Source organism: Heterodontus francisci, chromosome 4 (assembly GCF_036365525.1).
Source record: "Heterodontus francisci isolate sHetFra1 chromosome 4, sHetFra1.hap1, whole genome shotgun sequence".
In the NCBI taxonomy this organism is placed as follows: Eukaryota; Metazoa; Chordata; class Chondrichthyes; order Heterodontiformes; family Heterodontidae; genus Heterodontus; species Heterodontus francisci.
The window spans coordinates 30,609,744-30,628,502 of record NC_090374.1 but is presented as its reverse complement, the minus strand read 5'-3'; the positions used below and the strand labels follow the sequence as shown (position 1 = coordinate 30,628,502).

General features: G+C 41.7%; 1 protein-coding gene across 1 annotated transcript in view; it reads left to right on the top strand.

Moving 5' to 3' along the window:
- Positions 1-18,759, top strand: part of vegfc (vascular endothelial growth factor c) — a 221,487-nt gene that overhangs the window by 189,676 nt on the left and 13,052 nt on the right. The window contains exons 5-6 of the mRNA XM_068029324.1: positions 5,976-6,088; positions 13,071-13,404. Of these exons, the coding sequence (XP_067885425.1) occupies positions 5,976-6,088; positions 13,071-13,404 (447 nt within the window). The remainder of the gene's footprint in view (positions 1-5,975; positions 6,089-13,070; positions 13,405-18,759) is intronic.

Sequence of the window (18,759 nt, the reverse complement as noted above, 5' to 3'; positions counted from 1 at the left end):
GAATATAGTCCACTTTCCATTCAAAGAAACCAGAGTCAGTGTGGCTGGCCAGTAATCTGTAGAAGTCTGATAACAAGCTGCATTGCAGCATGCCTGTAGAAAAATATCTACCATTAAAATGTCAACTTTCCTGAGCGAATTGGTTCACAATGTCTTGCCATATGCAAATTTTAGAAAGAGTCTCGAAAGAACTTTTGAAAGTCTTTAAACTGCATATTCCCTTGTGGTTAATTAACTGTTTACTGTGAAATTTTCAAGGGATTAAAGAACTGCCAGGAAAGAAAAGAAGAGATGGTGACTTATATTGGCTTGCTTTATTTTTGGTTAGCTATAATATCCAGAACAGTGATCCCTGTTATTTTGGAATGGATCAGCCTAGCTGCAGATACTCGGAAATCAGGAGAGATTATTTTTGCCAATTTGGCTCTTTGACCTATAAAATCACTGATTTTTACCTCCATAAGAATTCAGTATTGCTAATAGTAGTTTATCGTAATAGTGTTACCCTGGATATGATATTATGCAACACTTAATCATATTTCCACAGTGTAGTCATAAAGGGCAAAAGCAATCCATAAGCAAGCTGCATGTTGGAACATATCGGAGGTTTATATGGTAATATTCGTTAAGAGTGATCTTTCTTCCTTTCACTCCTACTTTGGATGTGCTCCCTTTTGCCTCCTGTGATCTCATCGGCTTGTGTGGGACAGAATGACTGGCTCATGTGAAGGAGTCACTGGCCTAGGCATTCTCTCCCTCTTTACTGAAAGAAGCCAACATGGAGACAAACCAGTTAAATGTGGAGCTACAAAAAGGGCGATTGTAAATGATATTGCTAAAAACATTAAAAATACGTAGTGAGTGGACATGCATCATATTTTAGATATCACACCTCAGATGTCACTCTTCAAAGTTTCAATTTTTTTTAACGAGAATGAGCCATACTATCACGTTTTTTTTCTCCTGATCCTGATAGTCTGACCTTTCACTACAGGCAGGAGCCAAGAATTTACTGGAAACAAGATGTTCGTCTGATTGTCCTCAGGATGTTCCCATTTAGAACATAACAGCTGAGCCGAGGTGGCCAAATTAAACACAACTTGATTTTAGCACTAAGTGAAGCAGCTATGGAAACAGTCTTTAAAAGTGAGAGGACAAATTGATAAAGCTCTAAAAACATATGAGATCCTTAGTTTTACAAATAATTACTTACAGTACAAAAGAAAAGAATTAATGCTAAGCCTATCAACATCATTGACTATGCCGCAGTTAGAATACTCAGGAGAAACCCTATTAATGCATGCATGTGAGGTTTCCACCAATCTTCTGCCAATCATGCAAACCCTCAAGGACTATCCCAGTGATCGTGTCCTGTTTGGTTGTCCTATTTTAGAAGGACTACCAAGAATCACCAAGAGGGTGCAGAAGTGATTCACCAATATGTGAATGATAAACGGTGGCGTAATGGTAATGTCACTGAACTAGTGATCTCGCCACCCAAGCTAATACCTGGTGACATGGGTTCAACTCCCACCATGGCAGCTGGAGGAATTTAAATTCAATCAATAAATCTGGAATAAGCTGTTAATCCTATTAATAATGATTATAAAACTACCCCATCATTGTAAAGACCCATCTGATTCAGTGATGCCCTTACCTGGTCTGGCCTACATATGACTCCGGACCCACAGTAATGTATTGAATCTTAGCTGCCCTCTGAAATGGCCTAGCCTCAGTTCAAGGGCAATTAAGGGTGGGCAGCAAATGCTGGCCTTGCCAGTGACACCCACATCCCATGAAAGAATAAAAAAAGAAATTCATTCTATTTTCATGAAAAGAAAGTTAAAAGGTCTGATAGAGCTGTCCAAAATGAGGAAATGTTTTTGATAAGTTGAATAGAAAGAATTATTTCCACTGGTCAGTGATTCAATTGAGGGCATAAATTTAAAATGATCATGAAAAGGATGAAGGGAGAAGCTAGGACACATCTTGTTTGTAGAGTTTATTGTAGCATGCCAAAAAGGGTGATGAAGCAAAAATGATCCATAAAAGCTTTTAAAAGAGAAAAAGATAAATATTTTTGAAATAATATTTTTAAAGAGTATCTTGTTAGCCTAAGTGCATAGCTCCTATTAGAAGGCTGGCACGGATATGATGAGCTGCATGGTGTTCTTCTGTGTTATAAATTCTATGACAACTATGCTCCAGGTCCCAAACTACCGATGAGAAATGAAGGGATCATCCATTAAGAAAATAAAACACTTGCCAAGATATCGCTAAGGAGCAATGTGGTTTACGTTTTTAAAAGTTTCTTTCGAATTATAATTCTAACAGTGAGCCTCATGATTTAACAAGTCAGGGACATAATGCTGAAAATAAATCCATTATTTACACTTTTCGTACTTTGTAGCATAAGATATAACTATCCACTGCAGTGTAAATGCTCTGGGGATATGTAATGCATATTCGGGAATACGTAGATAGGTAGCAATCTAATGTGATTAAGTGAGAGATTACACATTTTGAGAGGAAAAGTAAGGAATATAGGAATAGCAGTAGGCCATTTAGTCCCTCGAGCCTATTCCAACATTCAATGAGATCTTGGCTGATAATGTGACCTAACTCCATAAGCCCTCTTTTACTCCATAGAAGCGCAAGGGGAGAGCCAACTGCGAAACAGTCCTGACAACCAATTTTATCTGCAGCACCTGTGGAAGAGTCTGTCACTCTAGTATTGGCCTTTATGGCCACTCCAGGCGCTGCTCCACAAACCACTGACCACCTCCAGGCACTTACCCATTGTCTCCCGAGACAAGGAGGCCAAAGAAGAAGTGAGATGAAGCACAATTGTGAACCAACAAACTGGTTTACTTTTACATGAGATTTAAAAATGAACAGAACCTTATGTCCCAATGAGATTCAATCACTACCTTACTGTTCCTTGTAATATCAAACTATTAAGTTTCAGAACTCTGCCCTTCTGTTACAGGTTCAACTAACTTTACAAGCTAGTAATCCTTGGAGTAGCTGGGGCTAACCTTTTTCTTACAGGTCATATGTGTTTATATCTCAACTAGTAGACTCTCAAGTCCCGATATTGACTGGGGCAGGTTCCATGCGTTGAGGAAGGCGGCTCGTTTGCAAAACCTAGAAGTCCACATTTTCATGGATACTACGGAGTTTTGACTTTTCTTTTCTAGCAGGATCCCTGCCCAGAAGTCAGCCTGATTGACAGGCTTGGTTCCCTGTCAGGCTGGAAACACTACAGCTGCATTAGTTGGTCGGGGGGAGTGGTCACTGATCTCTCAGGGGAAGAGCTCAGAGACCAGGGAGGGAGGGAGGGTGGGGGGGGGTTAATCGGAGGCCAATGTAGGTCAGTGAGCACAGGAGTGATAGTTGAACAGGACTAGTTGTGAGTAAGGACTTGGGCAGCAGAGTTTTGGATGACCTCAAATTTACGAAGGATGGTCTCAGATAGGAAGTGTCTATTTGCATTCTGGGGTGGCTGCCTGGAAGTGGAAAGGGCTGCAGCTTCACTTCTGCTTGAAAGCTGATTCAAAACCAACTCTGACCAGAAAAATATACCAGCTGGAGATTCCGGGCAGCATGGTTTTCTGAGATTGGGTGGATTTTTCTATTAAAATGGAGAATTCTTTGAACAAAAATTACCTCCTTGGACTTGTATCCTCTTTTAAGAAATAAATTTTTTTTTTTGATTATTAGTCATGTAGGGAGTGAAATTGATGTACAACCATAGAATAATGCTAAATGAGTGAAACTATCTATTAACTGTTAGTGAGTGCCCATAGCAAGTATTAATTTTCATAGTCTATTCTCAATAGAAATCCTTGAAAGTTGCTCAAGTTCTCAAATGGAATGAAATATTGATTAACCTGGAAGGTTCCTTTTGGGTTGATGGCCATTCATGGCTACTAAAGGTAAACTCTATGAAGACAACTTAAAAGCTTATCATTGAAACTTACCTGGACTTTTTTGGCCACATTAGTTATAAAATAAGTCAGTGAATCTTTTTCTTCAATGCCCCTCTCAAGACTACACTTTGTTCCATCTTGGAACCTGCCACATTGTGAGTAGTTAGTATGCTGGATGCCGTCGCTTAACCTGACTAGATGCATTTCCTCCCTCCCTTACACACAAAGGGCTGAATTTTACCGGCCCCTCGATGCTGTGGGTCGCGGCGCGGGGGCCGGTAAAGTTCTGTTGGGAGAGGCCCGCCTCGACCCGCGATGTCGAGAAGAGCCTGCCGCATATTAAAGGCAGCAGGGGAACCTTGGTGCAGTCCCCCCACTGCCGCCTGGCAACGGGCCCTTCATTGGCATATGCAAATTAACACTAAAGAGATGCAAATAAACTCACCTGCAGGCGGCGGCTATCTCACGCCAATTTTACCACCACCGTTCGTACTCCGCACGCCTTCGGAACTCCATACAGAGTTCCGAGGCGAGAACCTGGTGGGGAGGGGGGAAGAATAAAATTTTAAGGTGGGAAGGGGTGGAGGAGCTGGGAAAACATTTTTGATTGGATGTGGGGATGATAGGAAGGGGTTGAAGGGCAAAGGATTGAAGGTTGGGGGGGAAGTTCGGGTATGGAAAAAAGCCAATTGTTGGTCATTTTGAGCAATGAAATGGCTGTTGGGGGGGGGTGTTGGGGAAGGGCCTCCACATCTTTATTATTTCTTAATAGATAATTACACTTATGGACCTTTAAAGATTGGAATTAATTCTAAGGGCTTACAACCCTTTAAAAATAGCACCGGTGCCTGCGCGGTAGCGCCAGACGCCGTTGTCGGGGACGCGGCAGCCGCCCCCTCTACGTCATTGGGGGCGGCTGCTCCACCCCCTCTATTTAAATGAGCCCCCGCACATCATATTGCGGGGGCTCCTTGGCGGCACTTGGCCGCATTGGCAGCACGCGATTAAAATTCAAACCAAAGTGTTGTTTTGCAAAACCATTCATTTTAACCTCCCTTCCCTCATGCAATAAAAATAGCTCAGCTTGTCCTTGTGCTAAATATGCTGAGAGAAACCATTTTAAAGTACAATTACTTCAATAATATCTCTGGGGACCTCTTGGACTGTGTGGAATATATAAAAAAAACTTTTAGTTTTAAAAAAACAAACTGATTGTTTTGTTGGTTCTGTTGACTTGGCAAAAATGAAGCATCCTTTGAATGTGGTGAGTGAAGCTCTGTATGTACATATGGACAGAATTCTGCTTGCTTGATCAGAAAAACAGAGGAGCAGTTTTAACTCTACATCACTCGAAATCATTTATTGGTCTCAAATTAGTATCTGCAATATCATCAAGAGTAAGATCATCGCAAGTGAATGGTTCCACTGGATGATGAATCAGTTCAGTCCACACTGAGTCGTGGTCTTGTCAGTCACACATTTAAGTGTTTGGGATAGATCTTGGCTTTATGCAATAGTGTGAAACGGGTAACTGAGAATGGGCGCATCTGTTCCGATTTCTATTTCCATTGACTTTGGTGAAAATGGAAGAGATATAAAGAGGGCTGTCACTATTGCACAAAGTCAATTTCTATCCATTTGAGTTAGAACCGTCACTGAGACTTGGGCCAGTGTCTTATGGTTACTCGGAGTTGGGTCGGGTCGATGCGGTCATTGTGAATTGGGTTGGCTTGGACTGAGGATCTGCAAAATATTTTTCACTAAACTTTACACGTTAAAGGGCTAGACCAAAAAAAATTACAAGTTTGTGTGAACTTAGGTGCTCGTGAAGCAGTTTTGTCTGCTACAAATGCACATTGATGAATTTGCTAATGTCTTTCTCCTGTTTTCTACTTTCGTTGATAATGAAAGGTCAAAATTGTTTTGCTGTTTCTCTAATAGCCTAACAATTCCATCATATGGATATCTGATGAGCAAAGTGGTCACAATATTGTCTGTAGTCACTGCCTACTTTCAACAAAAACATCTTCACTTCCTTCACAGCTGTCTGATGCCAAACAAAACCTGTCCCAAGAATCACATCTGGAATAGTTTTTTATGCAGATGCGTGATGCAGCATAATTTCAGCAGCTTTCTGCCCCCAAAAAGTGGCTCAGGTTAGTGGGTTTATTTTATGTTTTGATTCATTTATTTATTTGCTGCTCGGGTACCTACTACAGAGTATGTTGTACATGATGCAACCTGACTTAGCACCAGTCCTTTGTTTACAGTGAGACCTGCGCTTATGTATGAAACAAATTAAAGTATATACAATAAATGCACACACTAGACATAAAAACACAACAAGCTGGATGAGCTCCAGTCCATACTGTGTCCTGGTTTAAATGTCTGGGTTCAGTTTTGTCCCCCTCATGATCTGCACTCAATATGACAAATTTCGATCCTTTTCGGTGCCTTTAGTTATTGCTTCCTCGGTGATTGGAGGCAATCTTGAATACTCATCAGGGTGAATGTAACTTGGTAGTTAGGAGATGACACTGCATTCTTGCATTACATTAAAAATTCACCAGCTTTGTGTCTACAAATAAGTGCACTTGCAAAGAGACTCTTCGTAAAACACAGCTGGCCGTATACCTTACATCTGCTGGATGAGCATCTCACTCTACAGATACCAGTGCATCACCAGTATCTGTAATAGGGCAACATACTTGCTCTGTCCCACCTTTATCATTACTTGCCTTCAACCTTCAGTTTGTCTTACATTTTTTGTCGTAACTAATGCTTTCACATCTCTTCTCATTTTCTTCTTTCACTGCTTTGTTCTCATCTTTTCAGTTTCCTCTTTATTTTGTTCTTATTTTTTCTACCTTCCTTTAATCTTCAGCTGCAGCATTTAACTCCATGGTGCCTTTTCTTCAGTTATACCCACCAATCTGATGTGTTGTTTCTTTTTTTCATTCCGTCTGGCACCTTATCATTGACCTGCCCAACTCCCACTACCACCCCCTCTCTCAAATAACCATTTAGCCTTATGATTTGCCACTACCTTTTTCTCAGCCTTTGGTTCTAACCTCTTGATATTTTGCTTCTCTCGGATATAAATCTTTCCCCATTCCTTCCCCCAACGGTTGTTACTGCTGCAACAGGAACATTTCACATAGATTTTAATCTTCATTCTTTATTTTAAGTGGGCTGGAGATTGCCATGCTTTGCCAAAACCAATATTAAAATGTTATTTCTCCTTACTTATACCAAGATTAGCTGTCAAGCCAATTCATTAATTCATCTGCAGGTACTTGCAACTGTTCAAGACACAGTGCCACACAGATATGTTATCAGGCAGTTTAGTAAGGAGCAAAATAATACAAAATATCCCAAGCCTCCATTTACAGTAGGAACCATTTGTCAGCTGGGAAATGTTAATGGGTAAAATGTTGATTCACGTATTTTGCTAAGTCAGATTCAATTTATTCAGATGCTTTGACTGGCTTGGAGACAGTTCCGGTACTTCAGAGCTATATCGATCATGCTGGGGCTGACAGTGAGGCATAAGAGCAGCAGCTGTTACAACAGCCCCACTGCCAACTTTTGCTTTATCCTCTCTCTTTACTTCTGGCCATAGAGTACTACATTTTAATAACAGAGTTACTCGGAGCCGATCACTATAACCAAAGCAAGATACTGCGGGTTCTGGGAACCTGGCCGATCAGTATGTTGCCACATTAGACAGACAGCTCACTCTGGCGGAGACTCAGGCCCTGTAATAACAAATGGTGCCTGAACTCACTGGGACACAACACCAGACCCTCTAAAGATAACAGATAGTGATAATCGGACCACATAGCCCTTCAAGCAGACACCCAGTAGTCTGGCTGCATTGGACATTAATAGTGTCCAGCACAGTCAGTTGAATGGATATTTCCATTGCGATAAAAAGCTCTTGCTGCTTTATTGGGATTTATTTACACTCAACTCCTGAAGTATTTCCTGCACTGCACCCTGACTAATAGGATGCGGAGGAAATCACGTCATGATCACTACATCACTCTGGAATTGGTCACTTGCGAAGCATGTCTGTATTGCTTGTTGTTTCCCCAGAAGTTCAGGATGAGATTGGGACCATGTATCACAAGGGATTCATGATGCACCTGCCATCCTGATTCTCAGTGATTCAAAATCCTGAAGGGTTTTGATAGACTAAGTAAGGATAAACTGTTTCCAATGGCAGAAGGGTTGATAACCGGAGGACACAGATTTAAGGCAAAAGAACCAGAGGTGATATGATGTCCTTTTTTTAAACACTGTGATCTGGAATGCACTGCCTAAAAGGGTGGGAGAAGCAGATCAATTAGTAATTTTCAATAGGGAATTGGATAAATACTTGAAGAGAAAAAATACAGGGCTATGGGGAAAGAGCAGGGGAAAAGGACTAGTTGGATAGCTCTACCAAAGAGCAGGCACAGGCACGATCAGCACAGGTTTTCACCACATTATTCGCAACAGTTGAAAGTAGCTGCATCAGAGGTAGGGGTGGAGTCCCTTATAGAACATTGCCTCTAGATGAAATGCGCTGATTTGACCAAAAAAGCCTTTGATCACTTTGATGCTGTATTTCCCATGTCCTTATGACTGTGTTGTGGCAATTTTTTTTTTCTCATTCAGGCTCAGCTCAAGTTCAGTTCTCATTTCTCCTTTACCTAAACACAACAAGGAATAATATTGACCTTGTGTGGTAGAGTAAAAAAAGAGGTGAGGGTGCTGCCAACTGAGTCACAGCTGACACACATGCCCATAAATTGACAGCAAAGTGTTAAGTGGGTGATGAAAAATCAGCAGTGTCAAGCAAACTTGACAACACTCCTGATTTTTATTTCCGTTGCTGGGATCAGCAGCCGACCATCTACTACCCTATCTTAACAGCCAGTCCTCAATAGCATGCCACTCGCAGACTTCCCAATGGAAATAGGTGGCAAGAGGCCTCTGCTGGTGGAGAGCCAAAGGTACAAGCCTCAGCACAAGTTAAATGATGCTTATTGGGGGAAACCGCCAGGGACCAAATTTCCTTATGGCACCCAGAAGAGCAGAATCTTCTATCAAGAGAAGGTAAGTCAATCGTTCAAGTATGGCCCTACCTCTTGAATTCTGATTCAGAGACGAGAGCTACGCCACAGCTGACACCCCGAAGGTTCATTGCATAACAGATTGCATTTGACGTTGCAAATAAACCATTTTCATTTAAGTTTTAATAAGCTCTAAGAAAAATAAATATGAGAAGTATGGACTAAAGTAAATAGTGCATCTCACTGCAGCAGATGAAACAGTAGCTTCTCTGTCGGAGCAGATTTTTTTCTTGAACTTAGCTTGCACGAGAAAAAGAAACCTTAGTGATGTGACAACATCCTTCACCAGAATAAAAGCCAGCAACAGAAGTAAACTTGCCAACAACTATTTGTCTTAAGACAGTCGGGACCCAAAAAAGAAGCAGTGTTTCAGCTACTCTGTTTTCTTACATAATGTGGCAATATCCCAATCAAAGGAGGGGTGGGGGGGGCTGCATAAACAAGTGAGCTACAAAGTACTTTGGCAGAAGAATATGGGACTTTTGAACGTTCCTTCCAAATAATGTAGTCTTTCTTCATTGAACACCGAGAACCCTGTCCTAACCTGGGGGGGAACCAACAGAAACACAGTAAGTGCAGCCAAAAACAATGGGCAGCCAGATCCTGAACAATAGATTTCAGAGATTCCATCCATTACTCTGCGGAGATGTGTGTCAGAAGTGACAAATACATTATAATGAGAGTTTGCTGCCATTTGCATGGCAGCCCAGGCCTGTGCCACAGTAGACACATAAAATGTCAATCTTTAGCACAATCTCAGTGTGCAAAGTCTGGAGACCATGGAGGCTCACAAGCAACAAAACTGTTCTTAACATACCTTGGCCGCGAATTTGGTGGAAGTCCAACAGAGCTGATCCAAATTATGAATTGAACACACAAAAACTTAAAAATAAAATTCAATTTGACTTTGAAAGTCTCTTTTTTTTATTTTGATCTTTATGCAGTTTGGCAGCTATGAGGGATGTTAGGTTCTGCTTTATTTGTTCCTACCATTTGATCCCTGAAGAAGCAGAAACCAATTTTTGAGCTGTGAAGAACATGTGCTTTGAATTTAAGAGGTACTTAATGGTATTATGACTAAAATCATGAACTAGTGTTATTTTGGTTCAATCATTTGCAAGTGGAATTTCAATGTTGCCATTGAGTCCAAATACAGAGAGCACGAAGGTAATAGTGTAGCAAGTGGAGTATAAGAGTCCAGGGCCCCAGCTATTCACAATATATCTTAATGATTTAAATGAGGGAACTAAATGTAATATCTCCAAATTTGCAGATGACACAAAACTGGTTGGGAGGGTGAGTTGTGAGGAGGATGCAGAGAGGCTTTAGGGTGATTTGGACAAGTTGAATGAGTGGCTAATGCATGGCAGATGCAGTATAATGTGGATAAATGTGAGGTTATCCACTTTGGTAGCAAAAACAGGAAGGCAGATTATTATCTAAATGGCTATAAACTGAGAGAGGGGAATATGCAGCGAGACCTGGGTGTTCTCATACACCAGTCGCTGAAGGTAAGCATGCAGGTCCAACAGGCGATAAAGAAGGCAAATGGTATGTTGGCCTTCATAGCAAGAGGATTCGAGTACAGGAGCAGGGATGTCTTGCTGCAATTATACATCATGAGCTGCTCTGGGCAGGTTCTTCCAAACCCCTGAAGACAGATCTGTGTCATAAAGCTCAGGAGGAAACTGAGACATGGATTAGGACTTTGGGAAGGTGTTCTGGTGAATTGGAGTGCTTGCCTTGCTGCTGAAGAGAAGCTCCTGGTACCTGAGTGGGTTTAAACTATGCCTTTGTTGGTTGTCTAATGCCCAAGTAGTAACTGTCTTTCTTTGGAAAGATTAGACACCTGGAGGTGGAAGATAGAATCCAGGTCAATCTATGTTGCAGCACTGAGAATACAATACCTGAACAAGACAGGTCTATGGTCCCCTGGGGTACAACTCATACTTGACTAACCTACCTGGCTCAGTAATGGAAACTAGAGGGTTAATCCTATTTCTAGAGTATGCAATTCTTGCAACTGAGTCCTACATAACCTTGCACATTAATGCCCATATGTAGTACAGGTCGGATAAACAGTGGGAAGTTTATACTGCACTGGAAGGCTGTGCAGCTTTAGTTGATTGAACTGCAGTGGGACAACTGCACATTTTTGGGTGTCCCTAATCCTTGACTCTGCAAAATATGTGCCTAAACTGTTTGGATTTAAATAAATGGTGTTTTTACCATTTCTGCTCTTTAACTTCTTGATGGAAGTGTAGATTATGCTCATTCATCCTCTGATATCCTCTGATTTTTTCTTCAGAGTAAGAAGAAAACAAAAGAAAGACCTGCATTTAGATAGCACCTTTTACAACCTCAGGTCATCCCAAATCACTGTACAACCGATGAAGTACTTTTGAAGTATAATTACAGCTTTCTCTCATTCTTTCATGGGATGTGAGCATTGCTGGGAAGGCCAGCATTTGTTGCCCATCCTAATTCCACTTGAGAAAGTGTTGGTGAACCACCTTCTTGAACTGTTGCCATCCATCTGGTACACCCACAGTGCTATTAGGAAGGGAGTTCCAGTTTATTGACCCAGTTGTAATAAGAAAATACAATGCTTTATGTGCAAGTACTAAAGAGGAAAATTTCCCTCCATTCTCTTGTCTGGCACTTTACCAAGCATTTTATGAAAGCTGACATTCTCATGCATGTGAGGAGGTGACCAAGAGGATTGACGAGGGCAGGGTGGTGGACGTTGTCTACATGGACTTTAGCAAGGCCTTTGATAAGGTCCCACATGGTAGGCTGGTCCGGAAGGTTCGAACACATGGGATCCAGGGTGAGCTAGCCAAATGGATACAAAATTGGCTTGGTGATAAGAGGCAGACGTGGTAGTGGAGGGTTGTTTTTCAGATTGGAGGCCGGTGACCAGTGGTGTGCCGCAGGGATCGGTGCTGGGCCCTCTGTTGTTTGTCATATATGTTAATGACTTGGATGTGAATGTAGGGGGCATGATTAGTAAGTTTGCAGATGACAGCAAAATTGGTGGGATAGTGGACAATGAAGAAGGTTGTCTAAGGTTACAACAGGATATAGATAAACTGGGAAAGTGGGCAAGGGATTGGCAAATGGAATCTAATGCAGACAAGTGTGAAGTGATGCATTTTGGGAAGTTAAACCAGGGCAGGACATATACAGTGAATGGCAGGGCCCTGAGGAGTGTTGTTGAGCAGAGAGATCTTGGGGTGCAAGTACATAGTTCCCTGAAAGTGGCAACACAGGTAGACAGGGTGGGGAAGATGGCGTATGGCATGCTTGCCTTCATCGGCCAAGGCATTGAGTACAAGAGTTGAGACGTCATGTTATAGTTGTACATAACATTGGTTAGGCCGCATTTGGAGTACTGTGTGCAGTTCTGGTCACCGCACTACAGAAAAGATGTGATTAAGCTAGAGAGGGTGCAGAAAAGATTCACAAGGATGTTGCCTGGTTTGGAGGGCTTGAGTTATAAAGAGAGATTGGATAGGCTGAGTCTGTTTTCCCTGGGGTGAAGGAGGCTGAGAGGGGACATGATAGAGGTATATAAAATTATGAGAGGCACAGCTAGGGTAGATAGACAGAGTCTGTTTCCCATGGTAGGGATGACTAAAACTAGAGGGCATAGATTTAAGGTGAGAGAGAGGAGGTTTAAAGGGGATCAAAGGGGTAAATTTTTCACACAAAGAATAGTGGGTATCTGGAATGAGCTGCCAGAGGAGGTGGTGGAGGTAGGAACAGTAGCAACATCTAAGAGGCATCTGGACAGGTACTTGAATGAGCAAGGCATAGAGGGTTATGGAATTAATGCAGGCAGGTGGGATTAGTATTGATAGGCATTATGGTCGGCATGGATGCGGTGGGCCGAAGGGCCTGTTTCTATGCTGCACGACTCGATGACTCTATGACTCTAATCTTATATTGTATTTTACAATTTATTGAGCCCCAATTCCTTTCAGAATGTATCTGATTAATTTTATTTCTTTCATAGATGGAGACGCCAGCTTCTACAGTGTCTGCGGGCCTAATAAAGAACTGGATGAAGGTACCTGTCAGTGTGTCTGTAAAGGAGGCCTACACCACTCTAGTTGTGGACGTCACAGAGAGCTGGATAAGGACTCATGCCAGTGCGTGTGCAGAAATGGACTGTATCCTGCCATATGTGGTCCCCACAAGCAGTTTGATGCAGATTCTTGCGAGTGTATTTGCAAAAGAAGCTGTCCAAGAAATCAGCCTTTAAACCCAGTAAAATGTGCCTGTGAATGTACAGAGTCTCCAAACAAATGCTTTCTGAAAGGAACGAGGTTTCACCCTCACAGCTGCAGGTGAGTGTTGTGCCAGTTCACATCCTTGCGAAAGGCTTGTCCTGGTCCACAGTGATACTAAAAGCAAGTTGTAATTGAATTCTTTGAGACATTTTGATAGTGTGATGAAGCACTACATAAATGCTTTTCTTTCTTCATGCTCTTTTAAAAGTTCATTGACAGGATATGGGCACCACTGGCAAGACCAGCATTTATTGTCCAACCCTAATTGCCCTTCAGAAGGTGGTGGTGGTTTGCCTTCTTGAACCAACTACAGTCCATGTGGTGAAGCTACTCCCACAATGCTGTTAAGTAGCATTCCAGGATTTTGACCCAGTGATAGTGACAGAAAAATTCCAAGTCAGAAAGGTGTGTGACTTGGAGGGGATGATGTTCCCATGCATCTGCTGTCCTCCTCCTTCTAGGTAGTGGAGGTCGCAGGTTTGGGAGGTGCTGTATTGGTGAGTTGCTATGGTGCATCCTGTAGATAGTACACAATGTAGCAACAGCATGTCAATAGTGGAGGGAGTAGATGTTTAAACCAGTGAATGGGGGTAGCGATTAAACAGACTTTGCCCTGGATAGCGTCAAGCTTCTTGAATATTGTTGAAACTGCCCCCATCCAGGCAAGCGGAAATTATTCCATCACATTCCTGAATTGTGCTGTGCAGGTGGTAGAGATGCTTTGAGGAGTCAGGAGATGAACCATTCACCACAGAATGCCCAGACTCTGGCCTGGTCTTGTACATGTGGCTTTTAAGTAGTTGGTCCAAATACGTTTCTGGTTAATGGTGATTCTCAGGATGTAATGGTGTGGGACTCAGTCATGGGAATGCCATTTACTTCATGGGTTGGTCATCAGGTTTGAAGGTAATAGTAGAGCGAGGGATATGCCAGACCATGAGGTTACTTCTGATGGCTCACAGTGCTTCATGGAGTCCCATTTTTAAGTTGCTAGATCTGTTGTGAATCTATCCCATTCAGTACAGTTGCAGTGCCACACAACACGATAGGGGGTGTTGTCAGTGTAGAGAGGGACTTTGTCTCCCAAGAGGACTGTATGGTGGTCATTCCTACCAATTCTGTCATCTTGGGCAGGTAGACAGGCTAAGCATATATTAAATTAACAAAGATTCTTGCAATAAAATTAGAAATAAACTATTATGCAAAGTATTTAGGAGCTATATTAAAAGAAATTGGTTTTGCATTGTGCCTTTCACAATATCAGGACATTCCAAAATGCTTCACAGCCAATGAAGTACTTTTGAAGTGTAGTCACTGTTGCAATAGGATAATAATCTCCCAGTTTAAGCAAAAAAAGGGAAAGAAAAGAATCTAGCAGATAGACATGGTCTGTGCAACCTCCTTAATACGAATCCATGTCTCTCACTTTGAGTTTGAATGCATGGTTGAAGTCTTGTCCCAGTAAGTACAGGGCTTGAATCACACCTGAGAGGAAAAGCCTTCTTTTTAAATTATAACTTTGTGTTTCAGAAATAAAATCAGCTTTGTCAGTCCTTGCCTCACTCGGTAGTTTAGAATCGCTGTCTGCCCCAATTACTCGATCCAAACCCACTGCTGCGATGTAAAACCAACAGGAGGATTATTTTACCTGGAAGTAGCTGCTAATGCCAAGTACAAAAAACTGTTAGAAGCCAAAGCAGTAAACCTAACAGCACAAGGAGTATAGACCCTAAACATCAAGTCCAATCAAGTCATGACAAGGGAAGTTGACAGAAATGACTCCCAACTATACCATTGTCAGATTGTGAAAATGGCAGATGTGGTTTGTCCAATCCTTAATTTTAACTAGGCAGAAGCAGTTTTACCAAACCAAATGCTTTTGAGGATGGTTTAAACTAATTTGGCAGGATAATGGGAACCAGAATGTAATACTAGAAAGAAGAACAAGGTGCACAAAGGATTGGAAGAGACAGATGACACTAGAATAAGAAATAGTAAGGTATTAGGTGTTATTTTAGTTATTTTTTCTTCCTTTTTTTTTACATTCCTTTTTACATTTTTTACAATCTTTTTTTGCATTTATTTCATTTCATCTTAGTTTGTTCAGTTTGCTTACCCACTGTTTTTTTCAGGTTGTTTTTCTTCAGGTTTGCACTTGCTGATGTTCTATATTCAGTATATTCACACCTAATCTGTACTAATGCTTTGTCTTTCAAAACACCATTAACATATTGTTTGCCTTTGCTCCGTGACCTTTTGGTCAGCTATGTGGCCTGGTCCAATCTGCACCTTCTCCTTTGTTATCTCTTGCCCAACCCCCACCTCACTTGTTTATAATCTGTGACTTTTCTAATATTTGTCAGTTCCGAAGAAGGGTCACTGACCCGAAACGTTAACTCTGCTTCTCTTTCCACAGATGCTGCCAGACCTGCTGAGTGAATCCAGCATTTCTTGTTTTTGTTTCAGATTTCCAGCATCCGCAGTATTTTGCTTTTATTAAGGTATTAGGTGGGTTCAGAGTGAGAGGGAATGTAAGGTCTAAATTAGGTTTACTGTGCATGTATGTGAACGCACTGAGCCTGGTAAATAAGTTTGGAGAGCTGCAGGCACAGATAGCCATGTGGGGATATGATATCATGGTGATATTGGAGACCTAGCTCAAAAAAGGGCGGGACTAGGTACTAAATACTCCTGGATACAAGGTGTTCAGGAAAGTTAGGGAAGGAAAGAAAGGAGGAGGGCTGGCAGTATTGATTAAGCTGAATGTTACAGTGCTAGAGAGAGAGGATGTCCTAAAGGGATCAAGGACAGATACTATTTAATTACGCTAAGAAACAATAGGGATGCCATTATACTAATGGGTGTATTCTATAATCTACCAGCTAGTGAGAAGGATATAGAGGAATACATTTTCAAGGAAATTACAGATAGGTGCAAAAACTAGAGTGAACTATAGAGAATATAGTTATAATGGGGGTCTTTTAATCATCCTAACACAGACTGGAATAGTAATAGTGTAAAGGGCAAAAAGGGGGAAGAGTTTCTGAAGTGTGTTCAGGAGAATTTTCTTGATCAGTATGCTTTCAACTCAAAGAGGAAGAAGGCACTGCTGGATCTAATTCACGGGAATGAGGTGGGACAAGTGGCTCAAGTGTCAGTAGGGGAACATTTGGAGCACCGTGATCATGGTATCATAAGGTTTAGGTTGGCTATGGAGCAGGAAAATGAGGAATCCAGAGTAAAGATAATTAATTGGGGGACGGCCAACTTCAGTGTCATGAGAGTGGATCTGATGCAGGTAAATTGGAATCAAAGGTTGACAGGCAAAACTGTAATAGAACAATGAGTTCCTTTAAAGAGGAGATAGTTCAGGTACAGTCGAGGTACCTGCCCACAAAAGGGAAAGGTAGGACAAACAAAGCCAGAGCTCCCTGGATGACAAAAGAGATAGAGAGTAAGATGAAGCATTAAAAGGTTGTAAATGACAGATGTCAGGTTGATAATACAAGTGTGAACCAGGCTGAACATAGAAAGTTCAGAGGGGAAGTGAAAAAATAAATAAGGGAAGCAAAGAGAAACTATGAGAAGAGACTGGAAGCTAACAGAAAAGGGAATCCAAACGTCTTCTATAGGCATATAAATAGTAAAAGGGTAGTAAGAGGACGGGTATGGCCAATTTGGGATCAAGAAAGGGATTGATGCATGGAGGCAGAGGGCATGGCTGCCATTTTAAATGTACTTTGCATCTGTCTTTACCCGAGGAAGAAGATGCTGCCAAAGTCATAGTGGTAGAGGAGGTAGTTCAGACACTGGATAGACTAACAATTGATAAAGAAGATGTATTAGAAAGGCTGGCTATACTTAAAACTTGATAAATCACTGGGATTGGCAGAGATGCATCTGATAATACCGAGGGAAGGAAAGGTGGAAATGGCAGAAGCACTGGTCATAATCTTCCAATCTTCCTTAGATAGATGGGTGATGCCAGAGGACTGCAGAATTGTAAATGTTACACTGTTGTTCAAATAAAGGTGTAAAGATAAGCCCAGCAACTACAGGCCAGTCAACGTAACTTCAGTATGGGAAAGCTTTGTGAAATGATAATCTGGGACAAAATTAGCTAATACTTGGGCAAGTGTGGAATAATTAGGGAAAGCCAACATGGATTTGTTAAAGGAAAACTGTGTTTAACTGACTTGATAGAGCTTTTTTTTAATTCTTCATGGGATGTGGGCTTCGCTGGCTAGGCCAGCATTTATTGCCGATCCTTAATTGCCCTTGAGAAGGTGGTGGTGAGCTGCCTTCTTGAACCACTGCAGTCCTTGGGGTGTAGGTACACCCACAGTGCTGTTAGAAAGGGAGTTCCATGATTTTGACCCAGTGACAGTGAAGGAATGGCAATATAGTTCCAAGTCAGGATGGTGTGTGACTTGGAGGGGAACTTGCAGGTGGTGGTATTCCCATAGATCTGCTGCCCTTGACCTTCTGGGAGGTAGAGGTCGCAGGTTTGGAAGGTGCTGTTGAAGGATCCTTGGTGAATTGCTGCAGTGCACCTTGTAGATGGTACACACTGCTGCCACTGTGCATCAGTGGTGAAGGTAGTGAATGTTGAGGAATGTGGAATGTTGATGAGGTAACAGAGACAGTTGATGAGGGTACTGCAGTTGATGTGGTGTACATAGACGTCCAAAAGTGAAAATTGCTAAAGTACCATATAATAGGCCTGTCAGCAAAGTCAAAACTCATGGAAAAAAAGGGACAGTGGTGGCATGGAAGTTGGTTGAGTGACAGGAAACAGAGTAGTGGTGAACAGTTATTTTTTGGACTACAGGAAGGCATACAGTGGGGTTCCACAGAGGTCGGTATGAGGACCACTGCTTTCCTTGATCTATATTAATGACCTAAACTTGGGTGTGCGAGGCACAATTTCAAAATTTTCAGATGGCACAAAACTTGGAAGTATTGTGAACTGTGGAAAGGATAGTGATATACTTCAAGAGGACATGGATAGGCTGAAGGAATGGCGGACACAAGGTCGATGAAATTTAGTACAGAGAATGGATACATATTGGTAGGAAGAACAAGGAGAGACAATATCAAATAAAGGATGCAATTCTAAAGGGGGTGCGTAAATAGACCTGGGGTATATGTAAACAAATCGTTGAAGATGGCAGGTCAGGTTGAGAAAGCAGGTAATAAGGTATATGAATCCTAGGCTTTATAAATAGTGGCATTTAGTCTAAAAGCAAGGAAGTTATGATGAACTTTTATAAAACACTGGTTTGGCCTCAACTGGAGTATTAATGCATAATTCTGGGTACCACACTTTCGCATTGGAGAGGGTGCGGAAAAGATTTACGAGAATGGTCTAAAGATGAGGGGCTTCAGTTATGTGGATAGATTAGAGAAACT